Source organism: Aspergillus brasiliensis (genome assembly GCF_001889945.1).
Source record: "Aspergillus brasiliensis CBS 101740 unplaced genomic scaffold ASPBRscaffold_7, whole genome shotgun sequence".
In the NCBI taxonomy this organism is placed as follows: domain Eukaryota; kingdom Fungi; phylum Ascomycota; class Eurotiomycetes; order Eurotiales; family Aspergillaceae; genus Aspergillus; species Aspergillus brasiliensis.
Genome location: NW_027137448.1, coordinates 1,170,185 through 1,190,441, shown reverse-complemented (window position 1 = coordinate 1,190,441; position 20,257 = coordinate 1,170,185). Strand labels below are relative to the sequence as shown.

General features: G+C 51.2%; 9 protein-coding genes across 9 annotated transcripts; 7 read left to right on the top strand and 2 right to left on the bottom strand.

Annotated features, from left to right (window-relative positions):
* Nucleotides 1-1,222: 1,222 nt before the first annotated feature.
* Nucleotides 1,223-1,744, top strand: ASPBRDRAFT_30951 (uncharacterized protein; the record flags this gene model as incomplete). The annotated part of the gene is made up of 1 exon (XM_067622840.1): nt 1,223-1,744. One exon carries the CDS (start codon nt 1,223-1,225, stop codon nt 1,742-1,744), a length of 522 nt encoding a protein of 173 aa, XP_067478472.1.
* Nucleotides 1,745-4,405: 2,661 nt separating this feature from the next.
* Nucleotides 4,406-4,960, top strand: ASPBRDRAFT_127630 (cell wall mannoprotein 1 family protein; the record flags this gene model as incomplete). The annotated part of the gene is made up of 1 exon (XM_067617991.1): nt 4,406-4,960. The coding sequence occupies one exon, from the start codon at nt 4,406-4,408 to the stop codon at nt 4,958-4,960; it is 555 nt and encodes a 184-aa protein (XP_067478471.1).
* Nucleotides 4,961-5,831: 871 nt separating this feature from the next.
* On the top strand, nt 5,832-6,602 carry ASPBRDRAFT_82568 (ankyrin repeat domain-containing protein; the record flags this gene model as incomplete). Its single annotated transcript, XM_067629491.1, has 2 exons — nt 5,832-6,125; nt 6,366-6,602. Coding segments are annotated over 2 exons (531 nt in total), but the record flags the coding sequence as incomplete, so codon positions are not given.
* Nucleotides 6,603-6,758: 156 nt separating this feature from the next.
* ASPBRDRAFT_55840 (ankyrin repeat domain-containing protein) lies at nt 6,759-7,547 on the top strand (the record flags this gene model as incomplete). The annotated part of the gene is made up of 1 exon (XM_067627451.1): nt 6,759-7,547. One exon carries the CDS (start codon nt 6,759-6,761, stop codon nt 7,545-7,547), a length of 789 nt encoding a protein of 262 aa, XP_067478469.1.
* Nucleotides 7,548-8,169: 622 nt separating this feature from the next.
* Nucleotides 8,170-9,391, top strand: ASPBRDRAFT_30948 (uncharacterized protein; the record flags this gene model as incomplete). Its single annotated transcript, XM_067622839.1, has 4 exons — nt 8,170-8,319; nt 8,372-8,476; nt 8,539-8,912; nt 8,968-9,391. The coding sequence occupies 4 exons, from the start codon at nt 8,170-8,172 to the stop codon at nt 9,389-9,391; spliced, it is 1,053 nt and encodes a 350-aa protein (XP_067478468.1).
* A 2,391-nt stretch (nt 9,392-11,782) lies between these two features.
* On the top strand, nt 11,783-13,409 carry ASPBRDRAFT_30947 (GMC family oxidoreductase; the record flags this gene model as incomplete). The annotated part of the gene is made up of 2 exons (XM_067622838.1): nt 11,783-11,992; nt 12,048-13,409. The coding sequence occupies 2 exons, from the start codon at nt 11,783-11,785 to the stop codon at nt 13,407-13,409; spliced, it is 1,572 nt and encodes a 523-aa protein (XP_067478467.1).
* ASPBRDRAFT_44145 (flavin-containing monooxygenase) lies at nt 13,242-15,621 on the bottom strand. Its single transcript, XM_067625128.1, has 2 exons — nt 13,851-15,621; nt 13,242-13,798 (listed from the first exon to the last, which is right to left on the bottom strand). The coding sequence occupies exons 1-2, from the start codon at nt 15,552-15,554 to the stop codon at nt 13,673-13,675; spliced, it is 1,830 nt and encodes a 609-aa protein (XP_067478466.1). The 5' UTR covers nt 15,555-15,621; the 3' UTR covers nt 13,242-13,672.
* A 906-nt stretch (nt 15,622-16,527) lies between these two features.
* On the bottom strand, nt 16,528-18,517 carry ASPBRDRAFT_179380 (cytochrome P450; the record flags this gene model as incomplete). Its single annotated transcript, XM_067619902.1, has 5 exons — nt 17,810-18,517; nt 17,417-17,763; nt 16,937-17,354; nt 16,773-16,874; nt 16,528-16,715 (listed from the first exon to the last, which is right to left on the bottom strand). The coding sequence occupies exons 1-5, from the start codon at nt 18,348-18,350 to the stop codon at nt 16,528-16,530; spliced, it is 1,596 nt and encodes a 531-aa protein (XP_067478465.1). The 5' UTR covers nt 18,351-18,517.
* Nucleotides 18,518-18,555: 38 nt separating this feature from the next.
* Nucleotides 18,556-19,473, top strand: ASPBRDRAFT_55835 (UbiA family prenyltransferase; the record flags this gene model as incomplete). The annotated part of the gene is made up of 1 exon (XM_067627450.1): nt 18,556-19,473. The coding sequence occupies one exon, from the start codon at nt 18,556-18,558 to the stop codon at nt 19,471-19,473; it is 918 nt and encodes a 305-aa protein (XP_067478464.1).
* Between the last annotated feature and the right edge of the window lie 784 nt (nt 19,474-20,257).

Sequence of the window (20,257 nt, the reverse complement as noted above, 5' to 3'; positions counted from 1 at the left end):
GCCTCGTCGCATGATGTCACGCAGAATTCTCGGTGGAACTACACAGCAATTTCTTATGGGACAACCGGGAGACGGATGGAATCGAGGTTATTGATTGTTTCTTTGGTTTGATATGGTTGGCATGACGGGTTGTTATTACTTTTGTGGTTACGGCGATGTTGCAGTTCAACTGCTATTCAGTTATGGTTGTCTATATCTGAACCAACCTGGTCTGCTTGAGATCAGGAAATGAGATGGTCCATATGGGCGTCGCTAGCAGACAACCACATATTCAATAAAAATCAATAGGAACGCATGAGACTCGCTCAACTCTTCAAGCCTCTAGATTTAAGATCTAAGACACTACCTAATACTGCTTCCAGCCGCTAACCAGGCTCATCCATTCATATCTTTGGCTTTGCAAAGTATTCCAGAAAGAGGAGAACCATGTAATCTCTTCTACATGGCCTAGTACCGATTAATGCATCATAGTGGAAGGGAATACACGACGCTACTTGATATGATGATAGATGATTAGTCCGAGATTAGAATACTGAAGTGTAGCTATAGGAGACTTACGGTTTCTCGGTATTAGCAGGATATACAAATGTCGTGTGGGAATTGGAAGGCAGCCACTACTGTGGATCCAATGTAAACTGCTGTTCGCCTAGTAGATCTCTTCACAGGACGTGATTATAAGTTCACCGACTTACATAATGCTGTTTTCAGTGAGGGAATATAAGCTAGTGACACGTCTTGGAGGAGTAACTAGTTAATATGATCTAGTAGTATTAAAATGAGCCATCACATCATCCCCACGCTCCATCAATCTTCACCTTCTCCATCTCTACTCTACTTACATTACCGTCTCACAGTAGTACCTACCACAGAAGTCAGTTTATGAGACCCAAATATAAAGGTTCTCGAGTCTCCTCCCCTGTAGCAACCGCGGAGCAATCAAACAATTCTTTCAGTCCAGGAAAAACGATACGAATCATGTCCATCCTCCCACATGCCAGAAGACCACATACATGCCAGAGGAGACAAGCCTAGGAGGTATTGCAGCTCACAGAAATGCCTATTACGAGAATGCTGCTCTGTACTACCACTGGAACTAACCTGAGTCTAGTATAAATACCACCATCTCAACCCCCGTGTCAAAACACTGCCATCTACTATTATATTCCATACCAAATTCCTTGTCCAATTGTTCTTTTTCATTGAACCCCCAGCAAAAGCTACAATGAAATCAATCTACCTCGCAATAGCCACCCTCGCCTACGGCGCCACAGCCAGCTTCCGAATCGGCTATCGCGGTCGTGATGACCAGCACGCCATCCCGAACCTTGCTGACCCCAATCTTCCCATCATCTTCTCCAGCGACTTGAGCGACATTCCCGGCCTGGACTTGTGGGAATCCGGCGATGCATCTGCTGGCTCAGCAGGACAAGTGGTGATCCTGAACACCTATCTACGAAGATACATTCTGTGCAACGTGCAATCGGGTGGTTGTCAGCTTGCTGATCAGGGGAGCCTTTTCCGACCTGCGGAGTCAAGTGTTCCCAGTGATAGTGACAGTGACAGTGACAGTAACTACTATTTGTTTATCTTGGATCAGGGTACTGATGATGGGAGCACGACGACCTGGACTCTGACGGGCGGTAATGATCTGCATGTCGAGTTGCTAGATGCTAGTAATGATGCGCAGTGGATTTCTATTGAGGATTATGAGGAGGATGGGGAGGATGACGATGAGGAGGCTTAACTTCATTCTGAGTGAAGGAACTTGGGAAGAGGCGAAGAAGTACTAAGCATGATATGAAGGATATGAAGAATCTCTTGGTATGTTCTATTGTATACTGCCATAAGCATAGAACAGTGGCACGTCTAGTAGGACTAGTGTGTAATATAGGTACAGTCTTCTGATTACAAACATGTTCACCATTCCCTAGTAAAAGCAGTTATCACCACTATCTATATACACCGTAGTCAGCCATTCTACCCAGCTGGTCATATAACGACTTAAGGAATGATAGTAGATCCAATACAAAGATAGATCCCCTCGCCCAACAACTACAAAGACATCAAAACAATTATATTCAAACATTCAGGCCCTCCTGGCATTCCAATAGTCTGACTGCATACTAGAGCAACCTAGTCAACGGGGGACTAAAGTGGACAAAATACTCGCCTGAAATATAATGATGAATGTTGTCCTACTCTCAATAGAGCGTAGTAGACCATACTATCCTCATCCCCATTTGAACCAACTATGCTACATTTCTCTGTTTGATTAGCACAGAAGTTTGGATCCCATGTGTAAAAACCTCCAAAATCCAAACCGAAGCTGTCTCCATTCTTTCTTATCATTCATTCTTACCGACATCCACATACGCAGTATTAATTTCAATTCTCGCAACAAATACTACCCTCTTAGTCACCCGGACCTATCAAGCTGTAGCCAGCTTCAGAATAAAGCTATCGCGATAATGGCAGATAGTCCGCGCCGAGCAAATTTGCTCAGCTCGCATCCACGGGCAGCATTGAGCTCCAGATGCAATACCACCATACGTTATCGCTGCGCTGACCTGCCGGATAAGCCCACAACCGTAGGGTGGAGGTGAAGAGACAAATGAAGTGCAGTTCCTGTGTGAGCAAGCACCAACAACCCGGGGGCAGAAAAGAAGAATTACCAACCGCCGAATGTCTCCGTGTCTGCCAGGATTGAGCCGAGTTGGAGACGGCGCGGGGGGCCGTGGAGTGGGGATTGAGGATACTTAGCAGATAGAGAAGTGCGAAGTTGGGTAGAGTAAGTGGTTCCGAGGTGTGTTAACTAATAGCCTACTACTGACTGATTCTATTGGGGGCTGTGTTGGACTGAGAGCCACATTATGCATATGCACGGAGGCAGGGATGTAAGAAACTAAGAATCCTAATACCAAGCATATAATTATGCTTCTTATCACGGCACATGTCGGAAATATGACCCGATAGGGAGAAAGCGTTGGCTAATTATATTTGGGGGCCAGAAAAACCAGGCTAACTACATCTCTATTACTGGATACATTATAGTCTTACCTAATATGGGAATAACATTTCGGACCAAAAAGAGGGCTCACACGGTCCACCAGTTGACCTGGACTAGCAGAGCTGCTGCCTCTCGCGCCTGTTCTGTGTAGAGCCCATCAATTGCCTTTGTCATCTTCTTAGGCAGCGGATCTGCCTCGCGGGCAGCTAGCACGCGATATATGGCACTCTTTCATACGAGTTCCGTTTGAAGTTGCATGGCAGGAGAAGGTACTGTATAGGAAACAGTCCTATTGTGTAGACATCGTACACATTTGGATCTCATCTACTACTGCCTAAAAAGCAGTGTAGGAGTTACTCAGCAAGTGTGATCGTCTTAAGGAAAGAAGATGATGTAAAAGACACTGGTGAGAGAAGAAGTGTATATCTCGATATTTGCGACCCACTGACATTTCCTCTGTCCGGCATTGTTAAATGGCTGTGTTCGCGGAAGGGCGGTGGCTTACAGCAACTATCCCCTTACAATAGGCAGTGAATCAAATTCAAGAGCCGATGAACCTATACTCTGTATGGCAAGCTGGCTTGATAACACTGTGCGTACCATGTGTTAAAGTCAGGACCATCAAGGCTCCAGCAGGCTAGGTAAGTGTGCTCCCTATCCTGCATGCTGTCTGGGCTGAACTAGTCGCTTCACCGTGACGCCACCAGATTCCTACAGCCGTCGATCCTCACAATCTGCCCGCAATTTAATGTTGAGAGGAAACAATACAAAAATCAGTAAAACGTAAACAAAATAAAGGGATGGTTCGTTGTTGATTTGCGGCTGATCCCGAGCTCCGCTTTATAAACTCCCGCAGGGATGACCCAAATTAGGGCTCTGAGCGGTCGGTGAACAAGCTCAAACACTTGATTCAAACAATGTGCATGTGAGTCGAATTAAGGTTGACTTACTGATAAGATCGACATATGTGCCCTTTCCTGAATACCCCGTGGGAGGGCCATGTTTTGGATTTGAAGTTCGACTGGTAAACTTAAACGCGCAACACCCGCTTTTCGAGTCTTTGCATCAGCTTCCCCGGAATTTCAGCCATTTCTGACCGTGGGTGATTCAGTCCTTGTCAATCACTGAAAATTTAGGGATGTGCACATCGTCATTTCTCGGCATCGAATTGTCCAGCATTTGTGTGCGAAGTATCATGGCATCATTCTGTGGCCAGTTTGGGAATTTACCATCTCACGGGGTACCACCAAAGAAGTATATAAAGTCGCTCAATCCTCTGAAGTATCTCTATCTTCAGTAATCACAATCAATCACAATCACTGCTCCAGTACCAATCATCTTCATTGACTTAAATCAATCTATCACTCAGCGTCCATCATGAAGCTCTCCCTCGCCTCCATGCTCACCCTCAGCCTCGCCGCCGGCACCCTCGGCGCGCCCACCGCAGTCGAGCGCGACCTCCCGACCATCACTGGCGTCCTCTCCAGCATCGGCACCAAGGTCGACGCCCTGGGCTCCGCCATCCAAGCCTACAACGGCGGCGACGTGGCCAAGGTCCAGCAAGCCTCGGACACGCTAGTGACGGCCATCAATGACGGCAACACCCAGGTCAGCAGCACGGGCGCTCTTAGCGACGGCGACGCGCTGGGACTGCCTGGCCCTGTCAACGACCTCAAGAACAAGATCTCTGCCGTTATCACTAAGCTCGATGACAAGAAGAGTCTGATTGTCAAGGCTGGCAAGGGCGCGCAGACCTACAATGATTTGACTCAGCAGAAGGCTGCCGCTAAGAAGCTGTCTGATACGATTGTGTCGAAAGTCCCGCAGAGTCTGCAGAGCTTGGCTGGTAGCATTGCTGGCGGTATCTCTGATGCGATTAATACGGGTGTGAAGGACTTTGCGGATCAGGCTCCTAAGGGTGGTGCTAAGCGTGAGGAGGCGATTGCTGTTTAAGAGGATGCTTGGGGGTGTGGATCTGCTGTGCAGGTCATACTTGTTGTCTGAAGTCTTGCTGGATATGGTTGAATGTTATGGGATAGTGATTATGTGCGAAGAATGAATGTGAAATAGTGAACTGCAGATAGTTGAACTAAATGCCGTTTACACTTTAGTGGTTTGCAATGTAGCTTCATTATATATAAAATTTGACGTAGCAAGCTCAGTCGTTAGAGGTACTCGGTTTATGGCTGGTAGGGACTGGTATTATGAATTTTACGATTAGAAGGCAAAAACACAACGCAAGGCATTTGCTAGTGATTTCTCCCCTATTCCAATCTCCAAGGTAGCTCTGTGAACAGCCATGCAGAGATGTCTTGAGCAGTATGCTACATGCAGCATGCAATTGACGGTGAATCCCTTAAGGTGTGCTAGCCACCAGCGATCATGGCCAGTCCAGGCAGAAACTGTTATGCCGCCAGGTAACTATAGACTTCACATTTTATAGGCGATGTTCGATGCAATTGACGTATCACAGAGCAGGCACCAGGGAGTCGTTGCCTAACCATCCAACCCCCTTGCATCTCGGATAGATCTATATAGATCGTGCGGAACACACAAACGAACTACCAACATCATCAAGACAAATTGTTCAATCAACCAGCACGATATTGAAGAATAAATTTACTACATTTTCCATTATCATCCAATCATCTCCCACTATTCCGTCTACAAAATGAAGCAGCTCTCCGTGTTCGAGTCAGACAACGGCGTATTGATGACCGACGCCGAAGATGAGGACAACCGGCTCGCCCTAGCGATGGCATGTCTATTGGAGGAGGAAGACTTTGTGCGTGATATTCTGGACATACGACGAAGGGCCAGAATGATGGACGGCCGCACTGGCTTTGCCGAGCAACTCAGCGCTGCCCTCGAGTACAAGAATGCCTTCAGCAGCTATCTTCCCACCCAAGAGGCCCACAAGAAAGTCTCCAAAATACTCGGTGGACGCACGCCGCTGTCCTGTGCCGTGGAGGGTGGCAATACGGAAATCGTTCGCATGTTGTTGGAGAATGGCGAGGACGTGAACGAGAAGGATGCGGATGGCTCTGAATCCACCCCGCTGCATTGGGCCGCCTACATGGAACCTCTGAAGAACCTCGAGCTTCTGTTGCAGCAGGAGGTCGATATCGAAGCCGTCAATACTGACGGACACACGCCCCTGGCTTTGGCAGCCCGGGCGTATAAACCGGCGGCAGTCGATCTACTGCTCGAAAAGCACAAGCCCAACGTCAATCCCAGAGATACCTACGGGTACACGCCGCTACTTCTACTCGCTAATACCACGCCGGAAAATCCGGAGAAAGCCGAGGCGCGGCAGAAGATCATGAGGCGTCTGATGCAAGCAGGAGCGGACATCGAGGCCCGACAAGGACCACAAGATCGGCCTGCTTTGCTTGTCGCTGCGGCTAGCGGTCGTTGTGAGGATGTAGCGATGTTGCTGGAGTACGGGGCTAACGTCAATGCCAGTAGTGCCGAAGGCGTGACAGCACTAGATTGCGCTGCGATACAAGGCAGCGTAGAAATGGTGCAACTACTTCTGGACCACAACGCCAAAATTGATACACAGGGATTCCACAACTTGACATCTCTGGATCAGGCGATAGTGGCTTATGATAATAGCGAGCCTTCTGGGAGCACGGCTGAAACCATCTTTCGGCCGCGCATCATTGAACTTCTCCTGCAACGCCAGCCCGACTTACTCCTGCAAAAGTCCGAGAGTGACGTGTTCGATAAAGAGGTCACCATCACGGGAATGGCCATCCGTCTGGGGACGCCGGAAATGGTGCAGGTATTGCTTCGCTATCCGGGCAGCGACGTCGAGCAAGCACCCTTCCGTATGTCTCTGTTGTGTTGGGCTGCGTTTAACGGCAGAGCCGATATGGTCGCGATGCTCATCCAGCAGGGCGTGTCCCTGCAGGGAGTTGACGGTCGATATGGGAAAAACGCATTGTCCTGGGCAGTCTTCAGGGGCCACCAAGACGTGTTCACGCAGCTGCTGCAGACTCCCGGATTTGGATGGGATGACGTTGATCAACTAGGCCGGTCGGCGCTCTTCCACGCGGTGGTCGCCGACAACGAAGAGATGTTCGAAGCACTTCGAGCTCGCGGTAGTGCTGTCCATCGCCCTGACCGATTTGGTTTGACTCCCCTATTTGTAGCGGTTCAGCACGGGCGGGAGAATCTCGTCAGGAAGATCCTCGAGAGTCACCCCCTGACGCAGGAGCCTCAAGACAGCTTTGGTCGCAGTCTGTCGTGGTGGATGCGGTCAACCGGAAACAACGCTTTGCGAAGGACCATCCAGGGTTACGGTATGCAGCTGGGAGAGCAGGCTGTGATCGAAGAAGGCCGCTTATATGTTCGGTACAAATTGAATCAGTCGGTCCAACCCTGCGATATATGTACCCTTGGTCTGGACCGAGATAATCGAGGGATTCAGTGTGGTTCGGGGTGCAGAAAGTATCGGATCTGCCATATCTGCTGTCAGTTTGGTGCGAGCTGCAGCGACTTTGCTGGAGTGGGAGGCGAGGGATTACCTGAATAGTATGTGTTTACTGTGAAGAATTGGTTGTATTGAAGTGTTCCTTTCTATAGCTACTTTACTAGAGAATGTCCGACTAATTACAAAGGTATTTACTTTGAATTACTACTTCCTATGCTAGATCTGGAGTATCAGATCGGAACTCTTTTTCTTCTGATTTTATAGTCAGGCTGTAGACAGCTACTGACAAGTCAGTGACACGCAAGGTAGACATCTTATGAACATCTTCTACTGAATAATGTGACAGGTACACCACAGCAACCTGCAGAACGCCTTGTGCCTGTGTGTGTGGAGCAAACTGCCCCCAACTGCCGCTAAGCTGCCAAAGCTGCTAAGAGCATGGCTCAGCCCTCCCTCCTGAGTCTTCAAGTTAACACGCCCCCACAGCGAAGGGGCCATATGCTGGTGGATCCAGACAAGGTGCAGAAAACGACATCAACCTAATTGATCCAAGCATCTGTGCAGTCGGCTGTGCTGACAAGAAATGGCTAATTGTGGCCCCCTCATCTGCCTAGCTGTTCCGGCCGACAGTTTGTCACATTCAAAAGCCTGCCATTCCCTCGGGGTCACTTAACAATCTACTTCGACTCTTGCAGCACGCTGAGTATTGCAATCACACATCACGATGGCTATCAGTCCAAATGGAGCCCGGCTTATGATCTGGGAGATTGTCTTTGCGGTGGTGACCACCCTCATGATGGGACTGAGGTTGTGGGCTATCCGGATTAGACGGTCGTCCATTCAACTTCATGACTACTTCGTCTTTATTGCCTATGTGAGTTTCTCTCCCGGGAGTGCTCTTTACTTCAGTATCTCATTCTTCACAGTTAAGCACATGTGCCATGGAAGGCGTGTGCTTTTGGGCCATCGCCAACGGTCTGGGCGCACACACCGACACACTCACGAGCTACGAGATCGGAGTTCAATACCAGGTAAGCCGGCCTCATTTGCAACATATATAACCAGTTACAACTTCTTTAACTGCTCCATCCAGCTCTTCATCAGCACCTACGTAACATGGACGACAGGAACCGTATGCTGCAAATTCTCCATGCTCGCCCTCTACACCTCCCTCTTCCCCTCGAAGCAATTCCGCTACGCAGTCTGGGTCATGTACGGGGCCGTATTCATCTACTACGTCTTCTTCCTATCATTCTTCATGACCCAATGCAAACCCATCTCCTACGGCTGGAACCCGGTGCCAGGGGGGTACTGCAAGTCGGTCATGCTGGAGGAGATTCTCTCAATCGCCCTGAACATGGGTCTTGATACCGCGATTGCGCTCCTCCCGATCCCTCTGCTCTGGAAGGTCCAAATGCCGTTCCGAAACAAACTGACTATCACCATCATGTTCGCCATGGGTCTTTTGTACGTCTCTTTGCTAAGCTCCGTTGCTGTCTACTTAGATACTAATGCACCGCAGTGTTGTCGGAGTCATGGCCTGGCGTATGGTCATCACGCTCGAGCCGTCGACCCAGACGGACTTTGTACATGGTCTGTACCTCGTCGGACTGGTTAGTTTCATGGAACTCTGGTTCAGCATGATCATAGTCTCGCTACCGACCGTGGCGCCTTTGTTCCGGCGCTACGTCGAGCCGTTCTACAAGACGCTCACTGGGCGGTCGAGTCGCAATACGAACCCGAGACATCTGAGGGAAGCTCAACATACCATCGGCAGCGAGCCGGGGCAGATGAAGCGCACGAAGAGCTGGCAGCTTGAGGATGGGTATTTGGAACTGGATGATGCGGATTCCGGCTCCAAGGGACATGCTGAGGCGTGGAGTGGGATGTCGCAGGCTTCGCTGGTGGATGCTAGCGAGAATACCTCGCATGCTATTACGAAGTGAGATCGTACACTGATGAGTTCGTGGTTTTAACGAGATGAACAAAATAACTAGGTTGATATTCTCAACGACAAATGAAATTACCCCTTCCACATATAGTACTACAATTTTGACCTTAAGTGCTACTATCTCAGGGCGTATAAGCGACATCGAATATGGCACAATATTCCTGTAAAGAAGGTCCAGTAGTTACCACCCACAAAGAAGGCAGACTTGCTTGAATGCTACATCTATACCATAACTCCTGAAAAGCCAAGCATCCTGTACATTCAAGACCCCCAGACATGAATCTGTGCGGACTCACTCCCTCGGTTTGCGGGTAGCCTGGATGCCTCAAATCAAGCAACTAATACCCCAACTCCACCTTGACAGACACGGCGACACAACTCCTACTAGTTGCAGCAGTAGCTCAATATCCTCATCAGCACTTACCCAGCCGAGCTACAGCTGCAGAAAGACAGTACATGTAAACCACGCACGGCTGGAATAATACGATCGGCACGGCACTTATCGCCCCCATGTTTTCACTGTTAGCGATCCCCGTTGGCTTGTCTGAGCGGCCAATCGCATGACATACTTGGACGGTATTACCCTGCTTGGTCATAAGAGGTAGTTGTACCCTGGTAGTTACTAGTAGGGTAGGTCGGCTAGTCGGCTGAAGAGCTGGTCTGACGAAACAAGGGCCGCCAGATCCCGAAGGTCTGTTGAGTCTGTTAGGCAAGTGTTTGCGCGCAGATCAGTGAACATATACAGTGGAGACCTTATGCACTGCATTGAGAGATAATAGGAAGCGAGCACAGCTTCGATCATCATTCATATGATTCCCAGGCTGTTGCTGGTGGAGCGGCGCACAGGCCTGCTCCTCTTCATAGTGACCAATCTTGATACTATTAGCAAAAGCAGACAGAACTTGATTATTTGACCATGGTGGATATGAAACTGATCGAAGTACTTAGTCGCATAATGGCAGCATGTAAAAACGGTTCGAATGCTGGCATTCACTTCGTTGCCCACCCTCCAAGTTTTGTCCTTTCGCCACAGTAGCTAGCCACTTTTCTTCTCCTCGTTTCATTGCTACCCGTTGCGGCACTCATGACTTGCACTTCATGTCACTGCCATCTGGAGACGCATGCTGGCCTTCTCGCAGGGCTGGGATACAGTGCGGCGACTTGCAAAGAGTTGCTAGGGCATGGAATGAAATCATAAGCCCACCATGGACCAGCTACTCTCGCATGGAGCCGTAGTTCGCTGATTTCTCCTGCGATTCGTACGACCTGTTCATAACAGCAAACTATATCATGTTCTCAGCTGGCAGTGCCAATCTGATGTTCTCCATGATAGAGTAATTCAGGGCTGTTCTTGGATCCAAGATGCGACTAATTGACAAATTTGGCGGTGCTGTCGTTTGGGATGTCATCAACGCGGTTTTCGCGGTCATGTTCACGCTGCTTATCGTCACCAAGAAGACGCTGATGTAGGCCACCTGAATCACCTAAATATGTGCTGCTACTGACCGGTACATGTAAGCACTGCAATTATTCCAGCTTCACAAATGCTACTCATGGTGCAATACGCAGATCGACATTGTCCTCGGCACCTGAGTCTTTTATATTCTTTGTTCTCATCAGGAATATGAGCTCTGCCACTCACCTATCTATAACGCCTTCAATTCCTACAAATACACCCACCACGATCAGAACCAGAAACTCATGACCAACAGGCTCCTCCCCTGCAACAAAAATAACTCCTAGCAGCAGCCTAATTGTAGTCAATGTTCCACGGTAACATTCTCCCAAACTAGCCTCCAAAACAAGTACGACCCAACCACACCTTTATGCTTTGCAGGCCATGAAGTGAGGAGCAGACAGATGGAATGCTCTATTCTGTGTGACCGTTGAACGGTATGCTGCCGAATTTATGCATATTCACTAACCTAGGCGCTGCTCTGTTGGTAAATACTAAAGGTAAAAGAAAGAAAAGGCGTAAGGGAGGATGTATCATCTCATGTGGCCGCAGCAACGGGGTGACACATGGAACTCACTCACTCTCACAACCAGGAATTCAACGACAAGACATTTCATTCCTGCCCCCAAATATCTCCGAGTTGGCGCTGCGCGGAGTGGAGGCTAGCGAGCGCTAGCGATGGGGCCTTAAGCCCCTTGCCTGCTAGCGATGGCCCGCGGCATAGCCTCGTCTGTTCCATCGCTGGTCTCCACGGCAGTTGTCGTTGCAATTGTCTAGACTCGTTCCACTGGATCGTATACCAATCCTTAGATTGTATATGCGGATGGGTAAATATTTAAGCAGCGGATCTCCCACTCTACCTCCTGTAGCATCATCTACCAACACACCTCTTAACTTTTCTTCAACAGCTTACACCTTCATTGGATCAACATGACCCGTCTGAGCGCTGACTATATCATCATCGGCGGCGGTACTGCCGGCCTGGTAGTCGCCAACCGTCTATCGGAAGACCCCAACGTCAGTGTCCTCATTCTGGAGGCTGGCCCCGACGGCAGCGCAGACGAGCGTGTGCAGAACCCGGCAGCATGGCCCACGCTGAGCGGGTCTGAGATGGACTGGCAATTCAAGACCGTACCGCAGGTGTGCACATCAATCTTCTATCTATCAATTTCTATCGTCAATGCTAACTGCGCAGCCCGGGTTGAATAACCGCGACCAAGACCACCCTGCCGGCCGACTGCTAGGCGGTACCTCCGCCATCAACGGGCTGGCGTTTGTGCCGCCAGCCCCGGCGGGCATCGACGCCTGGGAGGCGCTGGGGAATCCGGGCTGGTCCTGGCAGTCGTTGGCCCCGTACTTTCACCGGAGCTTCCACTGCCCGAATACTAGTACTACTGGCAAAGGTCCTGCTACTGGACCCATTGAAGTCACCTATCCTGCCCTAGCCGAACCACGGAATCACGCCCTCATCAACGCCTGGAACCAGACCCTGGCAGACAAGGGCTATGCTTTTAGTGATACCCTCATCCCCAGCCCTACCACCGGCACCCGCCCCTACACAGCAACCATCACCACCACGGGCCTCCGCAGCGCCAGCACCGAGTATGTCGCCTCGCGCCCGAACCTACGCATCCTCACCAACACCACCGTCGAGCGCATCCTCTTCGACACGACCTCTCCATCCATCACTGCCACGGGAGTCCTCCTACACAACGACCCCTCCCCCATCACCGCTACTCGAGAGGTAATCCTCGCCGCAGGCGCCCTCAACACCCCTAAACTCCTCGAACTCTCCGGCATCGGCTGTGCCTCTCGTCTCTCCACACACAACATCCCCTGCCTGATCAACAACCCCTCCGTAGGAGAGAACCTCCAGAACCACCTCATGGCCATGATCCCTATCCCAATCCAACCATCAGCAGAGACTACCACCCCAGCACCAGGAATCCAAGCCATCTCCTTCATCCGCACAGATACCGACACCGAAACCGACCTCCTCACACAACACCCTGCTCATCTTCCCCTGCAATCATCCCTCCACACCTTACTATCTAACCCCTCCGAACCAACCGCCTGCTTCTTCCTCAGCACATTACCCAACTCCATCGCCTTGTTGGGTTTAATCCCTTGTTATCCTTTATCCCGCGGCTCCGTGCACATCTCCTCCGGAAGACCTACAGATAAACCTACCATTAACCCGAACTTCCTATCCCATCCATTCGACCTGAAACTAATGGCAGAGCATTATAAGACTCTTACCTCCTTACCTACTTCCTCTCCATTGAATGAGATTCTTGGACCCATACAGGATGTACCTGTGATAGAGGAAGCTCTAAAAGAATCAGCTATCGCAGCGCACCACTCCTGCGGAACAGCGAGTATGGCACCCCGGGAAAAAGGAGGTGTCGTGGATACGGAGTTACGGGTTTATGGTACGGGCAATCTGAGAGTGGTGGATGCGAGTGTGTTTCCGGTGGTGACGGTGGCGAATCCGGTGGGGACGGTGTATGCGGTTGCTGAGAGGGCGGGGGAGATTATAAGGGGATCGTTTAAGTGAGTGTTTAGGGAGTGATTAGGGTGTTTAGGGATGGTTGTACTAGTACTCAGAATATAAATATGATTGTGGAAGGGTGATATTACTGCTGTAGTACTTGAGCATGAATAGCAAGTCAAGCTGAATAGTAAATAGAAAGGAGATGGCTACTCTACTAGAAAGATACTACAGACGTCTTTAAGTGACTAGGGTAAATGCCAACATCTACTCAAGTCTAATATCATAGAAGCATAATCCCGAATACTATCACTCTATGAACAAGAGACCTACTGCTTGTTCAACCCCCACTCAATCGCCGCAATTTGCAACGCCAGAACTGGAGAAAACTGTCTCGACCAGAGGAAACTGCCCGTCATGTACCAGAACCCCGGCATGCCAGTGGGTCTCCATACCTATATACGAAGTTAGCACTGCACCTATTAAAGAAGAAGGAGGGAAACTTACACCAACTCTCTCCTGACTCGCATCGAGACTACAAATCGTCCCATCGACCCTATCCAACACCTCCCTGGGCATAATCCGCTCAATCGCCTTATCCGTCCGTTCAAACCCAGTGGCGAGGACAACCACATCTGCCTCCACCTCCGTACCATCTGCAAGAATAATCCCCTTCGGGGAATACCCCTTCACTCCATCCTGACATCTCCGTATCTGGATCCGTCCATCGAGAATCATCTCGCATGCGCCCTGATCGATATAGAAATGCCCCGCTTTGATCAGTTGGTGATCCACCAGACTATCGCCCTGGTCACCTCGCTTAATACCCATACCGGCTTTTTCTAGCCCGTCTAAGAGATCCTTGTCCAGGACGGACATCATCTGCGATGCGCCAACACTCAATGTTCGGACCACGGCCGTGGGGAAGGAATTCCCCAGAAGATCTGCATCTTCGGTGTTGAGACCCGGTGTATCCCACAGTTTCACTTGGAGTTCTTCGACGGAGCGCAGCGATGTCACGAAGATCGGGCTGCGCTGCACCATGGTCACGGATTTGGCGCCCGCGTTGACAAAGTCTTGTGCCACGTCGTGCGCGCTGGTTCCGGAGCCGATGATGGTGATTTTCTTGTTTTGGACCTCTGGTAGTAGACTTGCCGATTTGTGGGTGCCTGTGTGGTAGATTTCACCACTGAAGATGGCTTCGCCGGGGAAGGAGGGCTGGATGGGGATGTCGCTGAGGAGGCCTGTGGCGAGGACCAGGTGCTTTGGGGTGATGGTGGTGGTGCTGCTGCTGCCGCTGCCGTCGGTGGATTGCAGGTCGACGGAGTAGCGCTGCGTCGAAGGGTTGTATGTGATGTTGGTGGCGAGCGTGCCGTGTCGGATGTTGAGGGAGAGGATATCTCCGTAGTGCTCCATCCATTTTGTGATGTGCTCTTGGTCGAGGTAGCGTGGCCAGTTGGTAGGGTACTTCAAGAATGGATATTGGTCTGTGTAGATCGGAGTGTGGGATTTGATGGAGGAGTATCTGGCACGCCAGGAGTCACCCGGACGGGCTGTTTTGTCGACGACGAGATAGTTGAGACCCAGGTTTTGCAGGTGTGCTGCTAGAGCAAGGCCAGATTGACCGGCTCCTACGACCAGGACTTGCAGGTTGCTGTCATCGGTTGACTTGGTTCTAGTGCCACTAGACTGCTGTCCGGCCTCTTTTACTCTCTTCGCTTCTAGCTCGTCTTGTCCATTCAGTCGCTCAAGCACGGTGAATACCGTCCACGCCTTCCATTCCTCCGGTCCGACATTCGCCAGGCGGAGAACACCTCTACCCTTGCCGGACTTGGTCTTGAACCCGAATCCAGCTTGGATAAAGCGCATGCCACCCAGATCAGCCAGGTGCGGTTGCAGTGCACCCGGTTGATCGAGTGTCGGGTCAGAAAAGCCACTGGTGGAGCTGGTGAGGTAGCTGGCGATGGCCTGGGCGCCGTTATGGCAGGCAATGTCCCATGAGAAGGAGATGAAGTCGCGCCACCAGGATTCCTGCTCGAGGAAGTGCGCTTGGATGTCATCTGGGCTGCCTGTGGACAGGCTCTTGGAGAAAGAGGTCAGCCAGTTGTTGGCGATCTTGGCGGCGTTGAGCTGGTCTGCGTTGATGGAGGGGTGGAGAGTGAGTTGGGGGAGAGCCGCCAGCGGCGGGAATTCAGTGGATAGAGAGCCCATGATGATGCTAGTTTAGAAGGAGATTTGATAGAAAACGGAGGGAGAAAGTGTCTGCTCGAGAAACAGTGGCAGACAGCCTTTATAGCTAAGCTGACAGCTGCGCCGTTCATGACATTCACAGGGTGGCATCAGCCGCCAGTGACTATCTAGCGCTTATGGATGGATGCAAGGCTTTGGAGTGGAGTTGAAGCCACCAATGCATTTGCAGATGGTGTTGTTCTTGTGGGGGCGATGCTGGAGGCCCACATTAACAAAGTCAGGGAAGTACCGATCTACTGTGTACCTTGGTCACACCATGGTGCTCAGGGGCTTAGATGGATTACTCCGTCAGGTCCTGCGCAGAGCCTCAGGCGAGCAATCTACTGGTGTCAATGAGACATCGTCCTGTGGACACTCCTAGGAACTCCAGGAACCTCTCTGGCCATAGGTTAGTGGACGGGTAAAGCGGGCAGTGTCAATGTTTTGTCTGCGGCTGGATGATCCACATCAACTGGGGCGGTGCCGCAGTCCACTAGCACCAACCCTGAATGCCTATCACTATAGCAGCAGACGACAATGTGTAGGGAATAGTAGGCAGCAACACGGGGAAACAAAGGATTGAATTACTCCGAATGATACACAAAGACCGGATGCTGACTGCAAGGCTACACAATATGTAACGTTGTAACTTGTGTGGCCTGGCGTTGTGGTGGTGGATATTCACTAAACAAACGCTAACGTTCGCTAATAATAGTGGCTTGCATCTAACAAAGACCGCCGTCAGCACTAAAGCAGACGGAGGTGTCAATGATTATTAGCACTAATGTGCCCAAGCTCCGTCAAATCCTTCTCCCCAAAGTCTCCTCTAGCGCAGCCCAACCCCTCCTAAGCCCCAGTTGTGGTTAATCATCCTGGAGAAATATACGGTACTCCGTATGTGGAGTGTGACAATTGAGATCAAAATGTAGAAAATACTATAAAGTAAGTCTAGTAACTAGCTACGTCTCTCAAATTTCAACTCCAACCGCCCCAAGCACGAGGTAAACTGGTCCTTCCAGTCATTAAACACCCGGTCGCCTGTCTCCCCTGCAGGGAAGCTCATGTGGTAGTGGCGGACCATGTGTGCTCCAATCAGCATCATGTCGTTCATCGCGAGGCCCCGTCCCAGGCAGCTTCGGAAGGCTGCATCAGAATTAGCTGCTGTACTGGCAGGGGTAATCTGGATCTCCAATCACTTACCAGTTCCGAATGGGACGAATCCGGATCGGTTCAGCACCAACTCAGGGCGGGTCGTCCAGCGCTCGGGGATGAACTTGTTGGGTTCCACGTAGCAGTCTTTGCCTGTGTTCAAGAATAAGGTGGTTAGCTCGTAACACCAGAGTCAAGCAATCAAGGGGACTTACGACGTGAAATGCAATATCTGGGAGCAACCACCGTGGTATCAGGCGGAATGTAGACCCCAGCGACGGTGATCCCCTCATTGACAGGAGTCTTACGATTCCCACCTGTCGGGAGGGAAGGGTAGAGACGCAGTGACTCGAAGATCGCAGCCTCGAGATGCTTGCATCGTCGGACCGCGTTGACATCGCTCAGCTCCTCCGGCTGCAGCTGCTGGACTTCGCGGTAGATGAGTTCAGCTTGGTCGGGGTTCCGCGCCAGTTCGTAGAAAAGACCATGCAGAATGCCAGCGGTGGGATCACTGCCTGCGACGAATGCCAGCAGGCTGTCTCCGCCTAACCACTGATCTTGGCTCTTGTCCTTCTGGGAGCTTTCCATGAGGTAGGATCCCAAGGATGTAGCTTTAGACATATCGCTGGGTACCTGATCCAACGTGCACGGTGAGAATACTGTACATTCACATCAAGGGAAAGGGAGATAGATACCTGAACATTTTTCAACTCTCCCTTCGTCATGGCCATTGTGCGAAACCAGTCTTTGAGAATCCACACGCGAGGCAGCAGTCGAAGGACAATCTGTACCAGCCACGGGGCCGGGCTCAAAGGTCCCAGAATCGACAAAGCTTTCTGCACCGTGCGAATAGCGAACCGCCAGTCCGGATTGGTGAGCATGTTGAACTTCTTACCCAGGACGAACTGCGCCATGCGGTCAAAGCTGAGCCAGTAGATCATGTCGGTAACATTGGAGCTTCGACCGGCGGCCATATCATCTTCAATGCACTGATCCATCTGCTCAATCAAGCCAAGGGTCTGTTCTTCCTTCCCGACGAGCGCTGTAGCTAGTTAGTGGGGCCTTTGGGAAGGATCGTATCTACGTACCTTTCGATGTGAATCCTTGCATCCACACGCGACGACGGGGCCGGTGGATATCACTCGTGCGGGCATTTACCAGAGAGCGGTCCGGGTGCAGCAGATCATACCATTCGCCCTTGATGCACTTGCTTCGGGGACCGTCCACGGCCATGAAGACATCTGGATGGAAGACAGTAATCTCACTAGGACCCGTGCGCACAAAGTCTCCATACTGGGCATGCAGCTCCGCCATGAAGAAGTGGTTCTGAGAGCGTCGGGTCTTCCACAGATGCCAGATTTTGGACACGCGGGCCCAGCGTGGACCCGGGAAGCCATTCAGACGATGGAAGAACAATCGATAGGAAACGATGCTAGAAAACAGACCCAGCAGGTAGCCACCGATGACCTGCCAGCCCGTGGACACATTGACAATCAGATAGAGAAACGAGACCAGATGGAACATCAGGATGTGAGGAGCCTGCACGTGCCATTCGCCATGGATGAATAGGCCATGGTGAAGGATCACGCCCATCAGCCCCCCAACGTACGGGGCTTGGATAGAATTCATGCTTCTGAGTGGTACAAGGCGCTCGGTACGAGGTGGAGAGGATTGTCCGGAAGAGTAACTCCTGCTGGGGGCTTGTTTTCACGTCCAGGTTGTTGTTCAGATATATAAAGGGCCTCCTCCACGGCATCGAGGTTTCAATCAACCCTCTCAGCTACTATCATTCTTAGATCAGTCAGGCAGAATCAAAGATACTCCGCCTCTCGCCATGTCGGCCCCCAAAACCCTCCGAATGGTGGACCTACCAGGTTTGATTTGGGAGTTCACAGAAAACGACTTCGCGACATTCGCGCTACCGAACGCAGGCTTTGGGCTCCTAGCGGCCTCGGTGGCTCCGACGCTGACCAGCTGCTCCGAAAGTCCCGGCGCGCTGAGTCTCTTGCTGCGTGCCGCGCCGCCCGTCATCCTCTTCAACTGGGCCAATCTGCTCATCTTCGACATTGCCAATCAGCGTCTGCCTGAATCCGTCACGGAAGACGCCATCAACAAGCCCTGGCGGCCGCTGGCCCGCGGGAAAATCAGCCCCATCCAGACCCGCCAGCTGTTACTGGCCGCGATCCCGGCGGTGCTCGGGCTGGGCGCCGTTCTCGACGCCTCCTGGGAAACGGCGCTGATTATGCTCCTGACCTGGATGTATAACGACCTGCATGGGGGCGACGAGCTCAGCCGCGACGTGATCATCGCCATTGCCTACGATGTGTTTTTGATGGGTTCCCTGCGCATTGCGCTGGGGACCGCGACGGAGACGTGCCGTGCGGTGACCATGTCGACCACCGGATACCAATGGTTAGCGATGATTGCCGGCGTGATTATGACGACGATGCAGATTCAGGATCTCCGCGATCAGGAGGGTGACCGCACCCGAGGCCGCAAGACATGGCCCCTGGTGGTGGGTGACTCGGTCTCACGGGTGTGGATTGCCGTCTGTGTATGGCTCTGGAGTGTGGCCTGTGTGTGGTTCTGGGAGGAGGTGCCCCATTTCATCTCGGCTGGAACCATGGCGCTTGGGGGCTGGATTGGTGCGTGCGTGCTACGGAAGACGGGGGATGTGACGGCATGGAAGTGGTGGTGTTTCTGGCAGCTGGTGCTGTATTCGCTGCCTGTATGGCATTATCACTGGAGGTGACATCTCTGCAGTCTGCCAGGCTTGTGAATTGGGGGCGGCGCGGAGTAATTGGGTTCTGCAGATTACTAGTCCCTGCAGGATCCGCATCAGGGGTCTGTTCTCTGACTCAGAACCCAGAAGAAATAGAATATAGTTTATTAATGATTGCATTATGGCACTAGTCCAGGCTGTGTTTACTATTTCTTAGTGATTGACCCACTTAGTCTTCGGCCCTATCCCCACATTCTCTCCGGATTGAGTCTTTTGACCGTTGATTCTGCAGACTAGGAGCTAAATCGATACTACGCTAGACAGCTAACAGCTGGATAAGATAAAGATCAGCAGTCGGCATTCGTATTGCTGACCCTGGCGGTACTTATTGCAGCAGCTAACCCTATGCTGGATCCGCCCCCATCTCGCACGTGTAGTATCAACCGCTTCACAGCCCAATACTTCGGAGGAAATAGCCAACAGCAACGGCTGAATAATGATCCACAGGCACGAAGTCTATTGTGATATGCTAGTCTGCTTTTAGAACAGTGAGTCGACTTAGCTTTGGCCCCAATCCTAGTCGCAGGATTACACGAGCATCAAGTGTTACTTATACACGCTCGTCCGGTATACCTGCATCAACGATACAAGAAAGATAAACAACTAGATTCTTGCTGTGACAGCTGTGAGCCTTGTACTTGAGAGTTGTAGTCACCCCACATAAGGCTCCATTCATTGTGGCAGGACTCAGACCTTGTCAGGATCAAGAAAGTGAACAACACCCTGCGAAGCATTACTGCTGATGACCAGCATG

What these genes read in the sequence shown, in the direction of transcription:
- ASPBRDRAFT_44145 (XM_067625128.1), bottom strand. Translation starts at nt 15,554, where the DNA reads ATGGGCTCTCTATCCACTGAATTCCCGCCGCTGGCGGCTCTCCCCCAA. An exon ending in CGAGTCAGGAGAGAGTTGGT is followed by an intron (nt 13,799 to 13,850) that starts GTAAGTTTCCCT and finishes CTTCGTATATAG; the next exon opens with GTATGGAGACCCACTGGCAT.